We start from the raw sequence: 18,035 nt of genomic DNA on the forward strand, positions 1-18,035 counted from the left end.
TACCCTTACACGCTGGGAAGCTCAAGGAGCTCCCCTGGGAGGTGCAGCTCTGCATTGCTCCTCTCCCATGGCAGTGCCTAAGTAGCAGCCCAAAATTAACACTGTTGTAACTAGAGGAAAATGTAAACATATCTATAGACAGCTAATGCTCCTGATGGAAAAAATAACCACAATTTTTAGTGCACTGTAGCCATCCAAGAGTCTCTAAAAGAACTATTGTTGTATATTAAAAAAATTATAGCAGAAAATCTGTCATAATTTGTTAAACACTGAATATATGCAATCATGTTTATTGATGAAAATACTAATCATATGCTTAGTGTACATAAAGTTCTTCCACTGTCACTTCAGTTGTAATTCATCTTGTAACTAAAAAGTTATTGTTAGGCTACAATATATTACAGCAAAAGTTTGTGATGAAGTTCAAAAAAGAGTTTTTAATTGACTTGGAAATAATGTGCAGTATTTTTAATTAAAAAATGAAGCCATTTTACAAAAAATATTCATAAAAGGTCTGCTGCAAAATCACAAGATAGCCTTATTCAAAGTAATTTAGGAAGTTCAGAGACATCTTCCATAAAGGCTACTGGGAATTTGTTATTGTTGAATTTTAATTCCTCAGGATCAGTCTGCTAAGAGAGGTTTTGGTGCATTCTTTCCTTAGCTTAAAATCCAATTTTCTCATTTTACCATAGCTTTCTCCACTCTCCTCCTCATTCTCATTCTTCCATGCCTCTTGTCTAACAATCTTCAGTTTCTGGTTTAGATTCAGGCCTGAACTATGCTAACTTCTTCTGGCATAACCTAAAGTGCAGGGCAGAAAATCTGTGAGGAAGGGTCAGGGTTGAACAACTGCAAATTTTGTATAATTAGACAAGGCTCCTAACTCCCCTAGATATCACTACTTTTCAGAAATTATAATCTACACAAAGTCCGTGGCTCCTCAGGCCTATCGATGACTGAACACCTTTGGAGCTTTGTAGGATTTCCATGTCTGCAGCCTCCAATGCCCTGCAATCTACATTGTTTCCATTTCTTCTTCACTTCTTACCTGTATAGCTTTTATAATGTGTTAATTGGGCCAGACTGATATTATAGAAAGAAAAATATAGCTAATACATATTAAATGACCTCTAAAAGTTACCTAACATGGCTTTTCTATACATAAAAATATCATATCTGTAATGTCACGTGTAATTTTGCAGGACAGTTCACATTTGGGGAGAAAGAAGAAAACATTTCAAACATTTCTCTGGCTGGCTGATGAAAAACAGAAGCTATTTGAAGCTTTTTCATGGGGATGAGCTATTAAAAGTAATGCCTGGGAGGTTGGATGAATGGGTAGAGTGCAAGTGAGACAGTTAAAACTGCACGATCAATATAATTTACCATTTGGTTTCACAATTTAATACATAGATATCAATAGATGTGGTATATTGTTTCCATATATTATTTATATGATATATAAATATACAAATATGTAAGCACCTGCACCAATTTGTGATAAAGACATCTTCCGATTACTTGTGTTTTTGTGGGGACTGGGGAAATAGGGAGGAGGAGAAAGCTTTTGTCATCTTCCACATTAGTTTAACATACTGTACTATAGAACAGGTTTAAAAATTATATTCTGTTAATATACAATATAAGCAACACTTTATTAGACCAGATGCATAAGATTATATAAAACATTTTTGAACTTCTGATTGATGTTGATATAGTATTTCTAATTTTCAAATTATTTTATATACATCTCTACCCTAATATAACGCTTTCCTCAGGAGCCAAAAAATAGTACTGCTTTATAGGTGAAACTGCGTTATAACGAACTTGCTTTGATCCACCGGAGAGTGCAGCCCTGTCCCCCCTGGAGCACAGTTTTACCGCATTATATCCGAATTCATGTTATATCGGGTCACATTATATCAGAGTACAGGTGTACAACTGCCCACACTATTTAGAGCTGTGGTTATTGTGGAGTTACTCATAAAAAACAGTTCTAAAATCAGTATTCACTAGATCTGTTGTCCTTACCTAAAGATCCATTCATATGATGTGATTCCATTCCACCCAATCCACCCATAGGTCCATCTGACCCTGGGCCCATTGGAAACTGTAAAAGGATTATGATAATATATTAAAATTGATATTGATGTATGAATATATTGCAGCTAATATAATAAAAACACAGTAATAAGCACAAAAATAGAAATGGAGAAACTGAACTGTATAGTCTATCTCTGAGTGGATTATTTTTATGTGATTTTCATTTACATTGTTTTCACTTCTTTTTTTCCACCTATACCTCAGTTACCATGTTCTGCACTGCTGGAGAATTCATGTCTGTGCAGAGAGTTAGCTCATTGCCTATGTACTGCTTATGTCCTACTAAAGTACTACGGTTGGGACTTTCAAAAGTGCTCAGTGATTATTAAAATGTGCTCCTGTTGAAGTTAATGGGATTTTCACTGTTGACTTCAATGAGAGCAGAGTTAGGCCAGTACAGACCACTTTTGGAAATCTCACCCTACCTGTGCTGAGCATCACAGCAGACTACAGCACATTACAATAAAACAATATAAAGTTTTGCCAGTTCAGCATTTGGAATTCACAGTTTATCATTAAACCTCGGTCTTCAAATTGAGAACACAGATATTCACAGCACTCCTAGATAAACATGAAATGAATTTCAATAAATGCATTACAATTAAACCATTACTTAAGTTCTTATGGCCTTTTTTCAAATGGACCTCTAACTAACTACGTGGTCCGCATGCATAAATGATGTCTAAATTGAGGGCAAGGGTTACAAAGAGAAGAAAGTTCTTTCTAAAAATCCAAGTTTTCAGCACTTCCAGAATGGCCGGATGTAAAATAATCAGTGGTGTCATAGTTAATATTTAATGGTTGTCATTAAGCTTCATATTTAACACTACTCAGATGAACAAGGCAGATCTTACCCTTGAGAAAGCTATTGATTTTATCCATCTATAGAATTGGTAATAAATAATTGACTGGGTCACATTCAGAAGTTTTCCTGGCATTATTAAGTAGAAATATATTTTTGTAATTAAAGTTTAAGTTCTGCACATACTAATAGCAGCTAATAGGGTGTACTACTGGGACCAGAACAGCATACCCAGGATGACAGATTTAGTGTTATCTGCCTAACAGATTTACATGCACCGCTTAAAGTTTTTACATGCACAAATTTCAATGTATTTAAGGTGCTAAAGGACTGTTGTGTATGTGTCACAAGACTGATTTGAAATATTTCAGAGACATTACAGATGCAGAAAAATATGAGTTTTGACAATGGGAAGCAAGTGATGTGTACCCACTCAAAATGGGAAAGATAAACATGATTCAGATAAAATGAAGGTCTGGTGATTCAGTGCATGAATCAATACATGATTCACGGCTCACAGTGCAGAAAAATACATGATAGGTTCATATTTACATTAGATCTGTTGGGTCCAGGTGGTACTGCATTCATTAAAGTGTACATGTTGTCTCCAGAGTTAGTTGAATCTGAAACAAATATTATTTTAATTACCAACATGTGATTTGAGATAAAACTGCTCACCTACTACACTTTCTATCATTTTGTTGATATTTCTCCTATGTCTGAGCCAACTTTACACAGTGACAATATAGTGGAAGATTTCATTGCATCTCTATTCTTAGCCAAATGGTAGAGCTATGAAAAGAAATAATTGCAATGCTCCCTAAATGGCTTCTGTGACTACTTCTAGACTGAGTTTATGCATTATTGTTAATATGTCTATAAATCTTCAAAAATTTGTAACCACTTAGTTCCTAAAACACTTTTTCTAAAACCTCCAGATTACTTTACTAACTTTCTGCAGTCTCTGTGAAAGGAGAATTTCTCACTTACTAAATACTTTTACGCTCTAGTTTCCACCAGTGCTGATCAATAGGTAGTGCCTGCTTATGCAGATTTCAGGTTAGTAGCAGCCAATGAAAAGCTCTAATTTTCATGCCTGTCAGCCAGCTAAACACTGTCTCGTTCTCTCTCCCTAAGGCTTGAAAACTTCCAAAGCTAAAATCTCGATTTTAACTAACAGGACAATATAATGAAACCTATGGAATTATTTGACTGAACTAAGGGTTGAGTAGAAGCCAGGGCCCAGGAAATAATTAGTAGGTAAGAAATTCTTCGTTTTGAACCATGGCTTGCCACCAGTTGTAAGCATTTCTCATAGACATTTTGCAGAGAAGACAAAAAAGGACTGTAGCCAGAGAGACAACACAGAGACCATTTCCCCAAGAAAATAGCAGTTGAGACACTTGGTCGGGGCAAGTGATGAACACATCTGCAAAAGGACACATCCAACAATGGAATTACATCACATCTATGATGTTTGTAGAAAGAGCAGAGAGACAGCCCAGTAGCTGCATTCCACAATTCCTCCACAAAATCTCCCTTTTCTCTGCCCTATAGACAATGTAAAAAAGACTCAGAGAGCTTTGAGCTTAATGGAGCACAGATAGTTCACTGCTTTCTGAGACAAAGTGGGGGCAATGGGAGACCCTGTGCATGCCCTTTGAAACAGAATTACTTCTATTTATATAGAAAGGTGAAAGGAGGAAAAGCACATACTTTACTGAAATGCCTAGGAATTAGGAATGCATCCTAGGCTAAAGCTAGGAAGTGTGATACCTGCTCCAAGGGGTTAAAATCAAGCCCAATGTATCCTTCCTTCAAGAGCCTCACTACTTTGGTACAATTTTCTAAGCATTAACTAATATTGGTGAGATAATAAACCCATTATATGCATGGAATATCACTACAAAGATTCTAGTGTACTGTCTCCTCCATCCATCCCAAGAAAGGAACTAGACCAGGGTTTCTCAAACAGGGGTCGCTGTTGTGTAGGGAAAGCCCCTGGTGGGCCAGGCCGGTGTGTTTACCAGCCCCATCCATAGGTCCGGCTGATCGCAGTTCCCACTGGCCACGGATCACTGCTCCAGGCCAATGGGAGCTGCTGGAAGCGGGGGCCGCGATTGGCTGGACCTGCGAACGGGGCAGGTAAACACACTGGCCCGGCTTGCCAGAGGCTTTCCCTACACAAGCGGTGACCCCTGTTTGAGAAACCCTGAGCTAGACCTAAGCATTCAGACTGGCATAAAATATCTCTCAGAGACAGAGAGAGAGACAGAGAGATTGAAAAAAAATCCTATTTGGCTTCTTCTGCTGTCATTGAGAAACAAGTTCTTCAAACACCAGGTCCTTCTGAAAACAGACAACATGGCTCTCCTCAAGGAATGACGCCTCTATTTTTGTTAGTTATTGTCTTAAACACATATCAGTGGTTTGGCCCACTGGGACACTAACAGTTGGAGGGTTTTGTTTTCAGAGATTAGTTCCCTTGGTAGCTTTCCTGGTGGCTGTTACTTGAATATTTTTATTCCATAGCTTCTCTTTCCTCCATCAAAACAAAAGGCTTGTTCAATAGTCCACATTAGCCACTTACATATGCCACTGGCAATTTACTGCTGTGTTGAATGTTTTCAGACGTACATGCTATTTGAGGAGCTTGTTTTTACATTAAATTGAATATTTATCTGCCAGCACATATTAGTCGTCTTCTTAAGCATTGAACAGGAGAGGAGTCCTTCTTTTTTCCTATCACAGGTTCTGTTTTAAAAATTCTAGCCACATATTTAATAAGGTTTTTCCATCAGTATAGGAAAACTTCCAGGGAAGGGTTGGGAAGCTCTCCTTCTGGCTCTTAAAAAGGACTTCCCTATCCTTCATGCAAGTAATGATGGCAGGGAGGTAGGAATATGTGGGTCTGAAGACGTAAGGTGTCACAGAGATGGAAAAGTCTCTAGAAGTGGTGATCAATGACCTCTTGGTTGATGAAAGGAGGATGAGAAAGAGATGTGCTTCTTAGGCGTGGAAGATTCCCAGAAGTCCTAGATTGATCTAGTGAAGATCGGTTAAGTCGAAACACCAGATCAGAGGCAAACACTTTCTGCTTACCAGATCCCTGATGCTATCCATGGGAGGAGAGGAAGTCTTGTGTATGTCCACCCTCCACAACCTCTTCTGATTCTTCGTTCACGTCAGGAACGTTGGAGAACCTTGATGCAGGGAAACATTTGCCACTCTTCTTAATGCAGAGCTAGCTGGCTGAGCTGACGCTATTGGACACCCCTTTAAACTCCCACTTGAAGTGTCCCTCAGCTGGATACTCTAGCGACAGTCTCATAGGATACATAAAAGTTACTGGCAAATATGCACTGAACACTAGCAGAAACAATGCACATTCTGTTTAATCTCTTTTTCCTTCAGGTTGCTAATGGAGACCAGAAAAAAATGGCCTTGAGAGCCCTGGATGAAGCCAGTAAAATCATATTACCAACCATACTGCCCCTCTCCAGCAAAGCAGGAGGAAGTATGAGGAGGGATGGAGGAAGGGAGACAGAAGAAGAGTGCAAAAGTGAGAGCTTTTCATTGGCTGTTGCTTGCTGAAATATATATAAGGTGGATCTGTCCATTTGTCTGCACTGGTAGCAAATGGGCACAGGAAGAACTGCAATATAGAATCTGTATATTACCTACCCCCCCTCACCCCGAATGTTATGTACATTGTCTTTAAATTTTCTGATTAGATTTGGATACCTGCAGGACTAGGCATGATGGGTGTTCCTGGTGGCCCTCCACCCCCTGGAGGACCCTAAAAAGGGTAGAAAATATTCAATTAATATAAAAGGAAAAATATTACAGCAAAGACTGAAGATAATTCAAGTGACAAAAGCACATCATAAAGGTTGTGAGTTGTTCTGGTGAAAAGGAACACATTTCCATAAAAGAAAAGAAAGATGTACTCCATCATCTATTTTCTTGTAAACCAGTGAATTTACTCAATGGCAGACTAAAGCTGGTGCCATGGATCTGCAGGCTGAAGCCCTGAATCCCAGTATGTGTAGATCCCTGGATCCAGAGAAATCCACTGCTCAAAAACTTTGGGTTCTGTTACTGTCTGCCAGTACTGGAATACAGAAGGGATGCTTTGTTCAGGGCTGTTAATATACAGCTGATTCTCTACTACAGCCAATTTTCCAGCTGGTATTGCTCTCTCCTCACTGACTGTGATGCAGCAGGTTGCTAACTGTAGTGTCAACACTGGCAGAATAAGCTACTGCCTGTTGTTACACAGTACAGGGATCACCTGAGAGAAGAAGAGATGTTCAGAACAAGTGTCTCTCTGTGGAATGTGTGACTCAAACTTTGGTGGATCCAGGCCCTGATAAACTTAATTCATTTCATAACACATCACACATTCTCTTTTTGTCATATTTGTACAAATATAACTTAGGATAAATGATTTGAGATTAATGACAAAGTCTCAGCACAAGATCAGCTTTGCAAATCTGAGTACAGATCTGCAGATATATTGCTATTACATTACAGATAAAAGAGAATGGGAGCTCATCTAGTATTTCCTAAATCTATTTAAAAATAAGAAATGTCTATTTTCTTTTTTTCTGTTAAATTTTTGTATTTCTGTGTTGCAATTTTTTCTGTGAAAACAAACCATTTAAACAGACTGCCCTGGTTATTAAACAAGCTGTTCTTTTCATTTTCTTAAAAAAAATTACTCCTATTGTTTTGTTCTAAACAACTTAATTCTTTAGCATCATCAGCACCATAATTTCTTCTGTACCACATTTGCAGCTACAGTAATATCTTGAAGTACAATGGAAAGTTGACTGGTTACAGTTTTGATTCAAATATTCTAATCTGCAATAAAAAATTAACTCTGAAATTTTCCATAATAAAAATGCTATAAATTGCTATTACTAGAAGGTGGTTTTCATTATCATAGGTCTGTATTGATATTTAAAAATAGTACATTTGCTATTAAAAAGAATGATTTTGTTTCAATATCCATTCTGTTCACTTCATGTCATGGAGCATATTGAGATTTTGAAGTGTGATTGTTCCTGTTTGCTTGAAGGGGCATTGCTGAGATTTGCTATAATATGACCAACATATTTTTGGAAGGAGGGGGGAAGGTTTGGAATTAGAACAATTGAAAAATATCTTTGTGTGCCCTACAAAACACACCATTTACCAGCTCTGAAGCAGCAGCAATGAGTTCATGAACACTATTTCCAGGCTTATGCTATAATCAAAGTCAGTAATACTGCATTAGTCATTGCTGCCCCTGCCCCTGAGCTGGTACAAATAAAATACTTGAGATATTTGTGGGTTAATACCGCTGGCTGCAAGTTAATGAATAAATTTAACAAATAACTCTAATCTAAACACAAATCTATTATCCAATAATAATATGTCCCTGTATACCACCAATCTACATACAAACATACATACATACATACATACACACACACACATACGTCTCTGACCCCTTAAATGATTGACAATGTAATCTACCAACTACCAGTCCTACCAACTACTATCCTGCACTTCTCCCTCAGTAGTGTATTGAGCAAGACCATGGAGTACCTCCTGTGTCTACTAACAAGATTTGTTGCACTACAGATGTTATAGATTCATGGAGTTTAGATCATCTAATTGTCCCTTATGGTCTCATCTGACCTCCTGTGTATCACAGGCCATTCAATTTCAACCAGTTATCCCTGTGTAGATTAACTGGCCAGCAGTGACTACTGGGATCATAAAGCCTGATCTATGTGATGCAGGCCCTAGAACTTTCCAAAAATAATTCCTAGAGCATAACTTTTAGAAAAACATCCAATCTTGATTTAAAAATTGACACTGATAGAGAATCCACCACGATCTTTGGCAGTTTGTTCCAATGGCTAATCACCCTATTAAAAATTTGTCTCGATTTTTTAAATATGAATTTATCTGTTGGGGATTTAGTTGGGGCTTTGTCCTGCTTTGAGCAGGGAGTTGGACTAGATGACCTCCTGAGGTCCCTTTCGACCTTGATATTCTATGATTCTGTGATCTGGTGTCAGCTTCCAGCCACTGCTGCTTGTTATGCCTTTGTCTGCTAAATGAAAGACCTCTTTAGTACCCAGTATTTTCTCCCACAAAGGTATGTTGTAGTCAAGTCACCTCTCTTCTTTTTGATAAATTAAACAGACTGAACTCATTAAGTCTCTGACTGTAAGGATTTTTCTCCAGCCCTCAAATAATTTTTGTGGCTTTTTGGTGCACTCTCTCTCCAGTTTTTCAACATCCTTTAAAAATGTCAAAAAAAATTGTGGGCACCAGAAGGAGCAGTTATTCATCTCGTACAGTAACTGGAGTTCTTCAAGATGTGTCCCCCTATGGGTGCTTCATGTCAGATGGCGCCTTTGATAAAAGATTATCAGTAGTGGTGCCCGTTCAGCCCGCATATGTGTCCTACACATCCTCGTGCCCCACAGTGACAATACACAGGGCTGAACAGGCAAACTGTCCTCAGTTCCTTCGCTACTACAAAGTCCCACCAGGGCAACTCCGAAACAGAGGGGAACGAGGGAAGATAGTGAAGCACCCACAGGGACACATATCTCAAAGAACTCCAGTTAATGCACAAGGTGAGTAACCTTTCTTTCTTCAAGTAATATCTGTATGGGTGCTCCATTTCAGGTAACTCCCAAACAGTATCCCAAAAGGATGGTGGAAGCTTCAGAGGAGACTCCAATACAGAAGACAGAACTGCACTGTCAACTGCCACTTCTGACCTAGAGGTATGACCCAAAGCATTGTTTTTGAGGAAAGTATGTGCTGAAGCCCTAGCTGCAGCTCTGAAAATATTAGCAACTGGAACATCCTTGAGTAATGTCATAGATATAGATTGTGACATGGTAGAACGGGCTAACATAGTTCATTAGATGTTGGTGGAGTCATAAAGTGAAATAATACATCCAGAGAGTCACCTTGAGAGCCTTTTCGTGGAGATAAAGGAACTTTTAGATCTGTCCTAAATCAAAACAGTCTGGGAGACTTTCAAAATGGCTTGGTCCAGTCTAGATAAAATATCTAACACCCTTCTGACATCTAAGGAATGGAAAGTAGCTTCCTGTTTGAAATGATGTGGTTTTGGGGGGAAACAGTAAATGAATGGTCTGGTTAAGATGAAATTCAGAGGACACTGGGTAGGAACTTGGGATGTGGCCATTTTAAAACCTTTTCTTTGAAAAATACTGTAAAGGGGGGATTTGCTATTCGAGCCCCCCATTCTCCCACTCTTCATGTGGAAGTGATGCACTCCACGAAAGCTGTTTTCATGGAGAAGTGGAGTAGAAAACATGGAACTAATGGTTCAAAGGAGCATGTCATAAGGCCATTTAGGACAAGGTTTAAATCCCATACTGGGGCAGGTTCTCTTACCTATGGATAAAGACTCATCAGACCTTTAAGAAATCTTAGGTTATGGGGTAAGCAAAAATCAAAAAACCTTCTACTGATGAGTGAAAAGCTGTTACAGTCACCAAGTGAACCTTGGAAGAACTCATACTGATCTTTTTAATTCTAACAGGTATTCCAAAATGGTGGAAAGAGAAGAACAGATAGGAAGCATTAGTCGATGGATACACTGTAAGTGAAATTTCTTCCATTTCGGAAGGTATTTCTAGTAGATGTTTTTCTGCTATTTAACAAAACCTGTTATACCACTGTTGAGCAGGAAATCTCTAACCCCAAGAATCATCTAGCCATGCCTGAAGTCACAAAATGTCCAAATTGGGGTGAAGTGTCCAACCAGCATCCCGAGACAATAGGTGGTAATCAAGAGGAAGTCTCAGCAGCAGACAAGATGTGAATTAAATCAGGTAAGGTACCAAACTTGTCTTGGTCAAGTTGGCACAGTCAAAATGATCCACCTCTGGAAGTCCCTAGGTTAGAAATATACTCATGAATCAAACTCCCAGTAGTAACTGAGAAAAGTGTCTGCTTAGGTGGTTGGCAATAACGTTTTGTATGCAGTGGAGGTAAGAAGCTGAGATAGCTAGATGGTTGGTAATGCTTCACTTCACTTCAACTTCAGAGCTTCACTGTTTCAGCAGAGAGTGAAGGGGAACAGGCCTCCCCCTGATGATTGATGTAGAACGTGCTGGCCACATTGTCCGTGATTATCTTGACTGATTTGGCTTTGATCAGTGGGAGTAAGCATTTCTGACTGCCTCAACTCCAGAATGTTGACATGTAGGTGACTCTCTTGGGAAGACACTTGCCTTGGATGATGTGAGGACCAAGATATGCTCCCCATCCCAAGAGGGATACCTGAACAGATAACGGTGGCTGGAGGAGGTTGAAAGAAGGGGATTCCTGAACAGACTTTGGATGGGTTCTTCCACAAGTGAACAAGTGTAGAACTCGATGGGGATTAGAAACCTGACCTGTTTGTTGAGGCTGTGCTTGTTTATTGTGTAGACAGTGGAGACAGAATGTGACATGCTAGCTCACAAAGATACAAGCAGCCATATGGCCCAATAGCTGAAGACAACTCCTTGCCAAAGTTTGAGGACTTAACTGAAACTTTGCAATAAGAGTCTGCAGAATCACAAACCTGTCCACAGGTAGGTAAGCCCTGGCTATCATGGCATCTGGAGAGGCTCCTATGAAATCTATCTGTTGAACCAGGATCAAAACGGACTTTACAAGATTGATCTGGATACCTCAAGCGTGAAACAAGGAACATGTCATCTGTAGTGCTGATAGGACCTCCTGATCAGATTGGCTCCAGATTAACCACTCATTGAGATAAGAGAAAACAACAATGACTAGAAGACACTGGCGAGTGGCTCTGACTTTCATCACCTTTGAGAATACCCTTGAGGCAGAGGAGAGACTGAAAGTATATTGAAAGTGTTTGTGACTGACTGTAAACTGAAGAAACCTCTTGTGAGAGAGGTGAATCACAATATGGAAATACACGTCTTGAAGGTAGCGTGCCACAAACCAATCCTCAGAATCTAGAAAGGGACTATATATTGATTTTCTGCAAGGGTCACCATCTTGAATTTCTGTTGTTTCACACAGTTGTTGAAATGTCTAAAATATAATTTGGTTTCCATTCCCCATCCTTTTTGGGGACCAGAAAGTACTTAGAATAGAACCCTTTTACCTGGTGCTGAAGTGAAACTGGTTCTATGGCCCCAAAACGTAGGAGAGAGGTAACCTTCTGATTCAGCAACTGATTGTCAGTTCCCTGAAAAGGAACAGGGAACGGAGTGGGAGGGACAGATGGTGGTGAAATGGATGGAATAGTCAGAATTTACAATTTTCAAAATCCATTTGTTGGATGTTAATCTCTCACAGGCGCCTTGAAAATGGGAGAGGCAGAATCCAATGGCAAAGAAGAAGGTTGGTTAGTGCAGCAGTAGATCTGTGTGAAATGGGTGGTTTGGACTCTTGACCAAGCTATCAAAACTGACACTTGGACAACACTGGTGGCTGCGATGTAGTGGTTGTAGTAGATGTTTTCTTCTTTGAATACCTCGGTCTCAGCTTGTGGTTCATGAGGTCTACAGAAACCAGAAAAATGGGCTGGGCATCACCTCCGCCTAGTTTGAGACCTACTATATTTTTCTTATTTGCAGGAGTATAGATCTCTTCTGGTCTTTATTTTATGGGGTAGTTTTTGTGTTGTTTTGCCTCCTGCACTCATTAACTGCATCCACAACCAAGGAATTCAGTGAGGGAGGTGAAAATAAAAATTCTGAATTCTCTTCTGGGACATGCATTTCTTGTCAGCACATTTGCCAATTGGGGGTGCCACAGCTGGAATTTGCCAGATGGTCCTGTCTGGCTCCAAAGAGTCTCATTAACTGGGAGTGGCATGCATGACTAAGCTGAAAAGTGTAAAATGTTCAGGAGTTTATGAAGCGGGTCCTGGACTTCTTCACAAGAATTCTGAAGCCCATCCATAATTCACTTCTTCAAGTCCTGGAATTGTTTAATGTCATGTGCTATGGAAGGTGGTGGAGGCACTGTCATCGTTAGATGAGGTGGTAATGAAATATTCATATGAGGTGTTGCTTCCTTATCAGCCCTTGTTCTTCAAGTGGAGGAGGAAGTGAAGGTAAGGAAGAGCAAGAGTTTCTATGCTCACTGCAGAGTGAACTTCTCCCTTCCCCCGTCAGAAGTTGTTGACAGTACACGGCCACTGAGATGGATCACAAGACACAGGAGGAAGAGGTAGCCACTGCTGGTCACCTCAGGTGGCTGGAGGTCGAGGTCGCCTCTCCTCTCTTCTCTCCACATGTGGAGAAGAATAATGTCACATTGAATAAACAGGAGATTCCTGACCACAGAGTTATGAGTCAGAGTCAGAATATCCTTCAATATATTCCATGGGAGGTGATAAGTGCTCTCCCTGGATGGCAGAAGTCAGGGAATCCGGGAGGTCTTAATGAGAGAAGTACCTTCAGTGACCCAGAGGATCTAGGTACTGAAGGATGTGCAGAAGCAGACAGTAGAGAAAACTCTGGTTCATTAGGTACAAAGAGGTCTCTTGAGTACCAGAACTCCTGTGGTACCACAGGAAAGATGGAGGTTGATATCAGTACCAAGGTGGTATCTGGCTAGTATGTGCCATAAGGTGAGCCTACACAAACATTTATTGAAGACATGCAGACCAGGGTATCGAAGCAGGTACTTAGTGCACCAGAGAACCAGATGGTGCTGATCTCTTCATCGTAGAATGTCTGCTAATATGGCTGTGACCTATAACAGAGAAGGTCTTCAGTACTGGGTCTTGTTTGGAAGAGGCATAGCACTTAGAAGCCTTAGACACCTTTATGGTACAGGAAACACGTGGAGCCTCAGTAACACTCATTTTGGGGTCTAAGGTCTACAGGGACTGAGATGTCTTTAAGGGAGATCTAATGGTCATGCTCCTCTTGATGGTACTTGTCAGCTCTGAGTGCAAGGCTATCAGTCCCACAAGTACGGATGTACAGTCCCCTAAAGCTTTGGGTGACTAGGACCTTGAGGAGTATGAGATAGCAGTTGTTTTATCCCTTGTAGCTCTCAGTGACTGGGACCCAGCAGCTCACAGGGTAGCATTCAGGTAGCTGCTGAAAAAAGGAGTTTTCAGGCCTTCAGGAGGTAATTATAAGTAACAGAGAGTAAAAATGTCCCATAAAACATTAGCTGTGAGCGTCTTTTTAAGTGATGTGCTATACATCTTTTGGGAGGTTTAAGCTTTTTTAGTTCTTCCAATGAATTTTTTTCTGCAGAGCTTCAAAAATTCAAGCACATTATTGTGTCATCAAGAAAAGGCTGTTTTTTTCTCCTTTAGTATTGAAGCACTGAAGTATTGCATTGGTTACAGAAACATATGCTGAAGTAAACCACAGCACTCAAGGCAATTTTGACCAGACTGATAACTGTTCTAGTAATGAACACCAACATATGTGCTGTAGATGGCAGACAAAACAACTAAACACAGATCAGATGTTCACTTCTCAACCAATACACAAGGGTTCTTCTTAACATCTGGACAACTATTTCTGTCCCTAAATAACATGTAACATCAATTCTAATGAGCAAACATACACAAGGGTACTTACTACATAATTCCCAGGAGATGCTGAAGAGTACGGTATCTAGAATGTAAAGCAAAACAAAATAATATATTTATTTTCCATTAAGATGGAGAAATGCAGTCCATACCAAAATTTACTGAGGATCTTATTCTGAAGCACATTTTTAAAATTCATTTTTAGAGAAGAGGGAGCGGATAGGGAGCAAATACTCAGGTTAAACATAATGCTGTCTAGGAAACATCTCATAGTAAAACGTGCAGTACAGAGTCACAGTCAAAGAGAATTTCTGTAAATAAAAGATACTTAATATTCCAGTTTAAGATTGCTGTGTCCCAACTCCTACATAGTAATATATTTGTTGTGTCTTGCACTGAAAATAATTAGGTTGCTTTCAAGACATTGGTGGCTTCTTAGGCCCTAATCCTGCAAAACACTTAAGCATGTGTGTAACTCTGCTTACCTGAGTAACCCTACAGGACTAAGTAATGCACATGCTTGAGTGTCTGCAAGATCAGAATCACTAGCTTCTTTAGATCCACATTCTGTGATGTGTGACTGCTGAGCAGAAATTGTTACTTTTTAAAAAGGCAGACTGCAAGCTATGGCACAAGTTATGCTACTTGCACCTACCAATATCGTCTTCAGGCTCATCTGCAGGAACCACAATAATACAATATAAAGATCCACTAACTGTGGCAAAAGGTTAGTAGTGAGGTTATATGAGTATTAGCCCAATTCAAGACAGCATTAAGCATGGGCTTAACTTTAAGTCAATGGGACTTAAGCAAGGGAACAGTGATGGACTTAACATGTGATTAAGTCTTTAACTGAATCAAGGGCCACAAGTTGACACTCTCTTTGATCTCAAGGGACACTGATGGTATTCTTTCTGCATGCTTGAGGAAAGAATTTTCTTTTTAAAGAGTCAGTGTCCCAACTGAACATCAGAGGGGCAGCCGTGTTAGTCTGGATCTGTAAAAGCAATTGAACATTAAATTCAATTTGTGGAGATTCGTTACAGAGATACCCTGGAAAACTCCAGCTGCTGGTAAGTAATATAGTTTTCCTCTTCATGAAATAACTTCTATAGATCTTCTCTATAGGATATTGGAGAGTAACAGCTCAGGAAGTTGAGCTGAGAATTAAGAAACTGGAAAATCACTTTGCCAAAAGAATTTGCTTATCTCACTGCAGATGACAGACAATATTGTATAAATGTATCTAAGGCAGGAGTTCTCAAACATTTTCATAGTCTTGGCCACATCTTTCCCACTCACGATTCAGCAGGCCACTGAAACACACCCCACTATTAAATGGAAAAAATGTTATTTTAAACCCACTGCATTTATCCTCAGAAGCCACAAACACTGTGATGTTCTGAAACTCTCACACACTGAAGATGTGAACTGCCTCTTGGCATCTAATCTCTGAAGGATGGACTTGCTTCAGAAAGTATGAGAAATTGAAAAAAAAAATAAGATAGATTCAATTTTATGGGAATCATTATAGAATATTAGAAGCGAGAGATGCAAAAATCTATTCTGCACCTTCCTGTCCATCTCCCGATCAAAGCAGAATTAATCTAATCTACAATTTCTAGTGTTAGTCCAAAGTAGCTTTTAATATCCCAAGTAAAAGGTCTACCAGCACTTACTTTGCGAGATTTCCACATTCTAATATGTCTTACTGTCTGAAATCTATACATTATTATGCTGGCATAAAATAGCCAGAGTGCACTGTACTCCAGCAATCCCACCTCGTTCCCTTCCTTGCCTACACTGGCCATCCCCTGACAAATCTTCTATGCAAGGGGCAGGAAGGAATAGCATAGATCTAGCTGAATTTTGGGATTTTTTAGCTTGGCTGCTCCAAGGGAGGCACTGGAAATGATTTCTACCCAGGCTGGCAAAATACCTAGGGCCAGCTGTGAGGCTGACTATAGGGTCAGAGAAAAATAGATAATGGAGTAGCGGTTCTCAAACTGTGGGTCAGGACCCCACAGTTGGTCGCAACCACATTTTATTGGGGTCACCAGGGCCAGCATTAGACTTGCTGGGACCCAGGGCTGAAGGTGAAGCCCGAGCTCCACCCCAACCTTGAGCGGTGGAGCTTGGCCTCTAGCCCCCTCTCCCACCACCCAAACTGATGGAACTCTGGCTCTGGACCCCTCTCTCACCACCTGTGCCAATGGGGCTTGGGCTTTTACCCGCCACATCCCGTCCCCCCTGGGGGTCATGTAGTAATTTTGTTGTCAGAAAGGGGTTGCGGTGCAATGAAGTTTGAGAACCCCTGACTGTAGTGCAAAAGATATTGGCCTAAGTAAGCCTAAAGAGATCTGTGTTCAATTCCGAGCTCAGCCAAAGACTTCCTGTGCGACCTTGGGTAAATCAGTTAATCTACTCCTGCGTCAGTTCCCTATCTGTAAAATGGGGATGATACTTCTCTACATCACAGGGATGTTGTGAGGATAAAAATTCTTTAATATAAACGAGGTATTCAGTTACCACAGTAACAAAGGCTATAAGAACATAGACAGCTCAGCCTCTCACTATGCCAGGTGTGTTCTGCAAGAGTTCCCTTTATGTCACTGGAATAGCACAGAGGGGCCATATCTTAAAAGAGAGTTTAGATCAAGATCTATGTTCTGGGGAGCTTACAATCTAAACAGACATTGAGTTGACAAACATGGGGAATCAGAGGCAACAGCAGCAAACAACTGAGCAAGTGGTAATGTTCAACATGCATCTTGTTCTATATTTGTTTCCCCTCCTCCTCCTCCTCTCTCAGACTCCCTTAAGCTCTCCTTTAACATCAGTTCATTGGGAGGCGAAGAGGAGATATGCATTATGGCAGCTCTTTTAAAACAACTCTTCCCCTTCTCCCCATCTCTAACAATTAGAAATCTAGTACAAAATCTGAATAAACATAATGGTTAAGAGAGAAGGTCCTGACTTCACTACAAGCTCAGTTATTGAATTGCCATGAGCCTCATGTATGGGGCAATGCCTTGTTTCTATTTAGTATATTTTTCAAAAATGTATATAGCAAGCAAGTCTTTCCATTTCTCTTAATTCTTTTTTTTTTTTTTTTTTGGGGGGGGAGGCACATTTTGCTGGTAGGTATGTTTTAAATGAAAGACCCATGGAGCTACATATACAAGGTTAACAACTAAACTATTTGATGAAATATAGAGCATCAGTTAAAACAATCACTGATATCACTTTTATAAAATCAGCATATGCTGTAGGCTTAAGGAAACCCATAATCTGAACTACTTCAACTGTATTCTCTTATTTTGCATGCTTTGAAACCCCCTTTTTCCTGCTTATGAAAGAAAATGTCAACAAATCTTAATTAAAAATTAGTAACTAAAATATGCACAGGGCATGTCCTAGATGTGTACTTTCATGTCAGATTACAATAGTTTTAAAGGACTAATTTCTATTCAGTGGGTTTTAACATTGTGTCTAAATACTGTAACTATTTCCCTGATTTCATTCTAATCAGGTAGATAATACATATTTTAAGTC

The 18,035-nt window shown here is 39.8% G+C and overlaps 1 protein-coding gene across 8 annotated transcripts in view; it reads right to left on the reverse strand.

Annotated features, from left to right (window-relative positions):
* Nucleotides 1–18,035, reverse strand: part of SSBP2 (single stranded DNA binding protein 2) — a 548,369-nt gene that overhangs the window by 14,473 nt on the left and 515,861 nt on the right. For all 8 annotated transcript variants that reach the window (XM_050944828.1, XM_050944825.1, XM_050944826.1 and 5 more), the window contains 4 exons: nt 14,530–14,565; nt 6,653–6,707; nt 3,461–3,531; nt 2,035–2,113 (listed from right to left, as the gene is read on the reverse strand). In XM_050944828.1, the coding sequence (XP_050800785.1) occupies nt 2,035–2,113; nt 3,461–3,531; nt 6,653–6,707; nt 14,530–14,565 (241 nt within the window). The remainder of the gene's footprint in view (nt 1–2,034; nt 2,114–3,460; nt 3,532–6,652; nt 6,708–14,529; nt 14,566–18,035) is intronic.

The sequence above is a fragment of the Gopherus flavomarginatus genome, chromosome 3 (assembly GCF_025201925.1).
Source record: "Gopherus flavomarginatus isolate rGopFla2 chromosome 3, rGopFla2.mat.asm, whole genome shotgun sequence".
Taxonomy (NCBI): domain Eukaryota; kingdom Metazoa; phylum Chordata; order Testudines; family Testudinidae; genus Gopherus; species Gopherus flavomarginatus.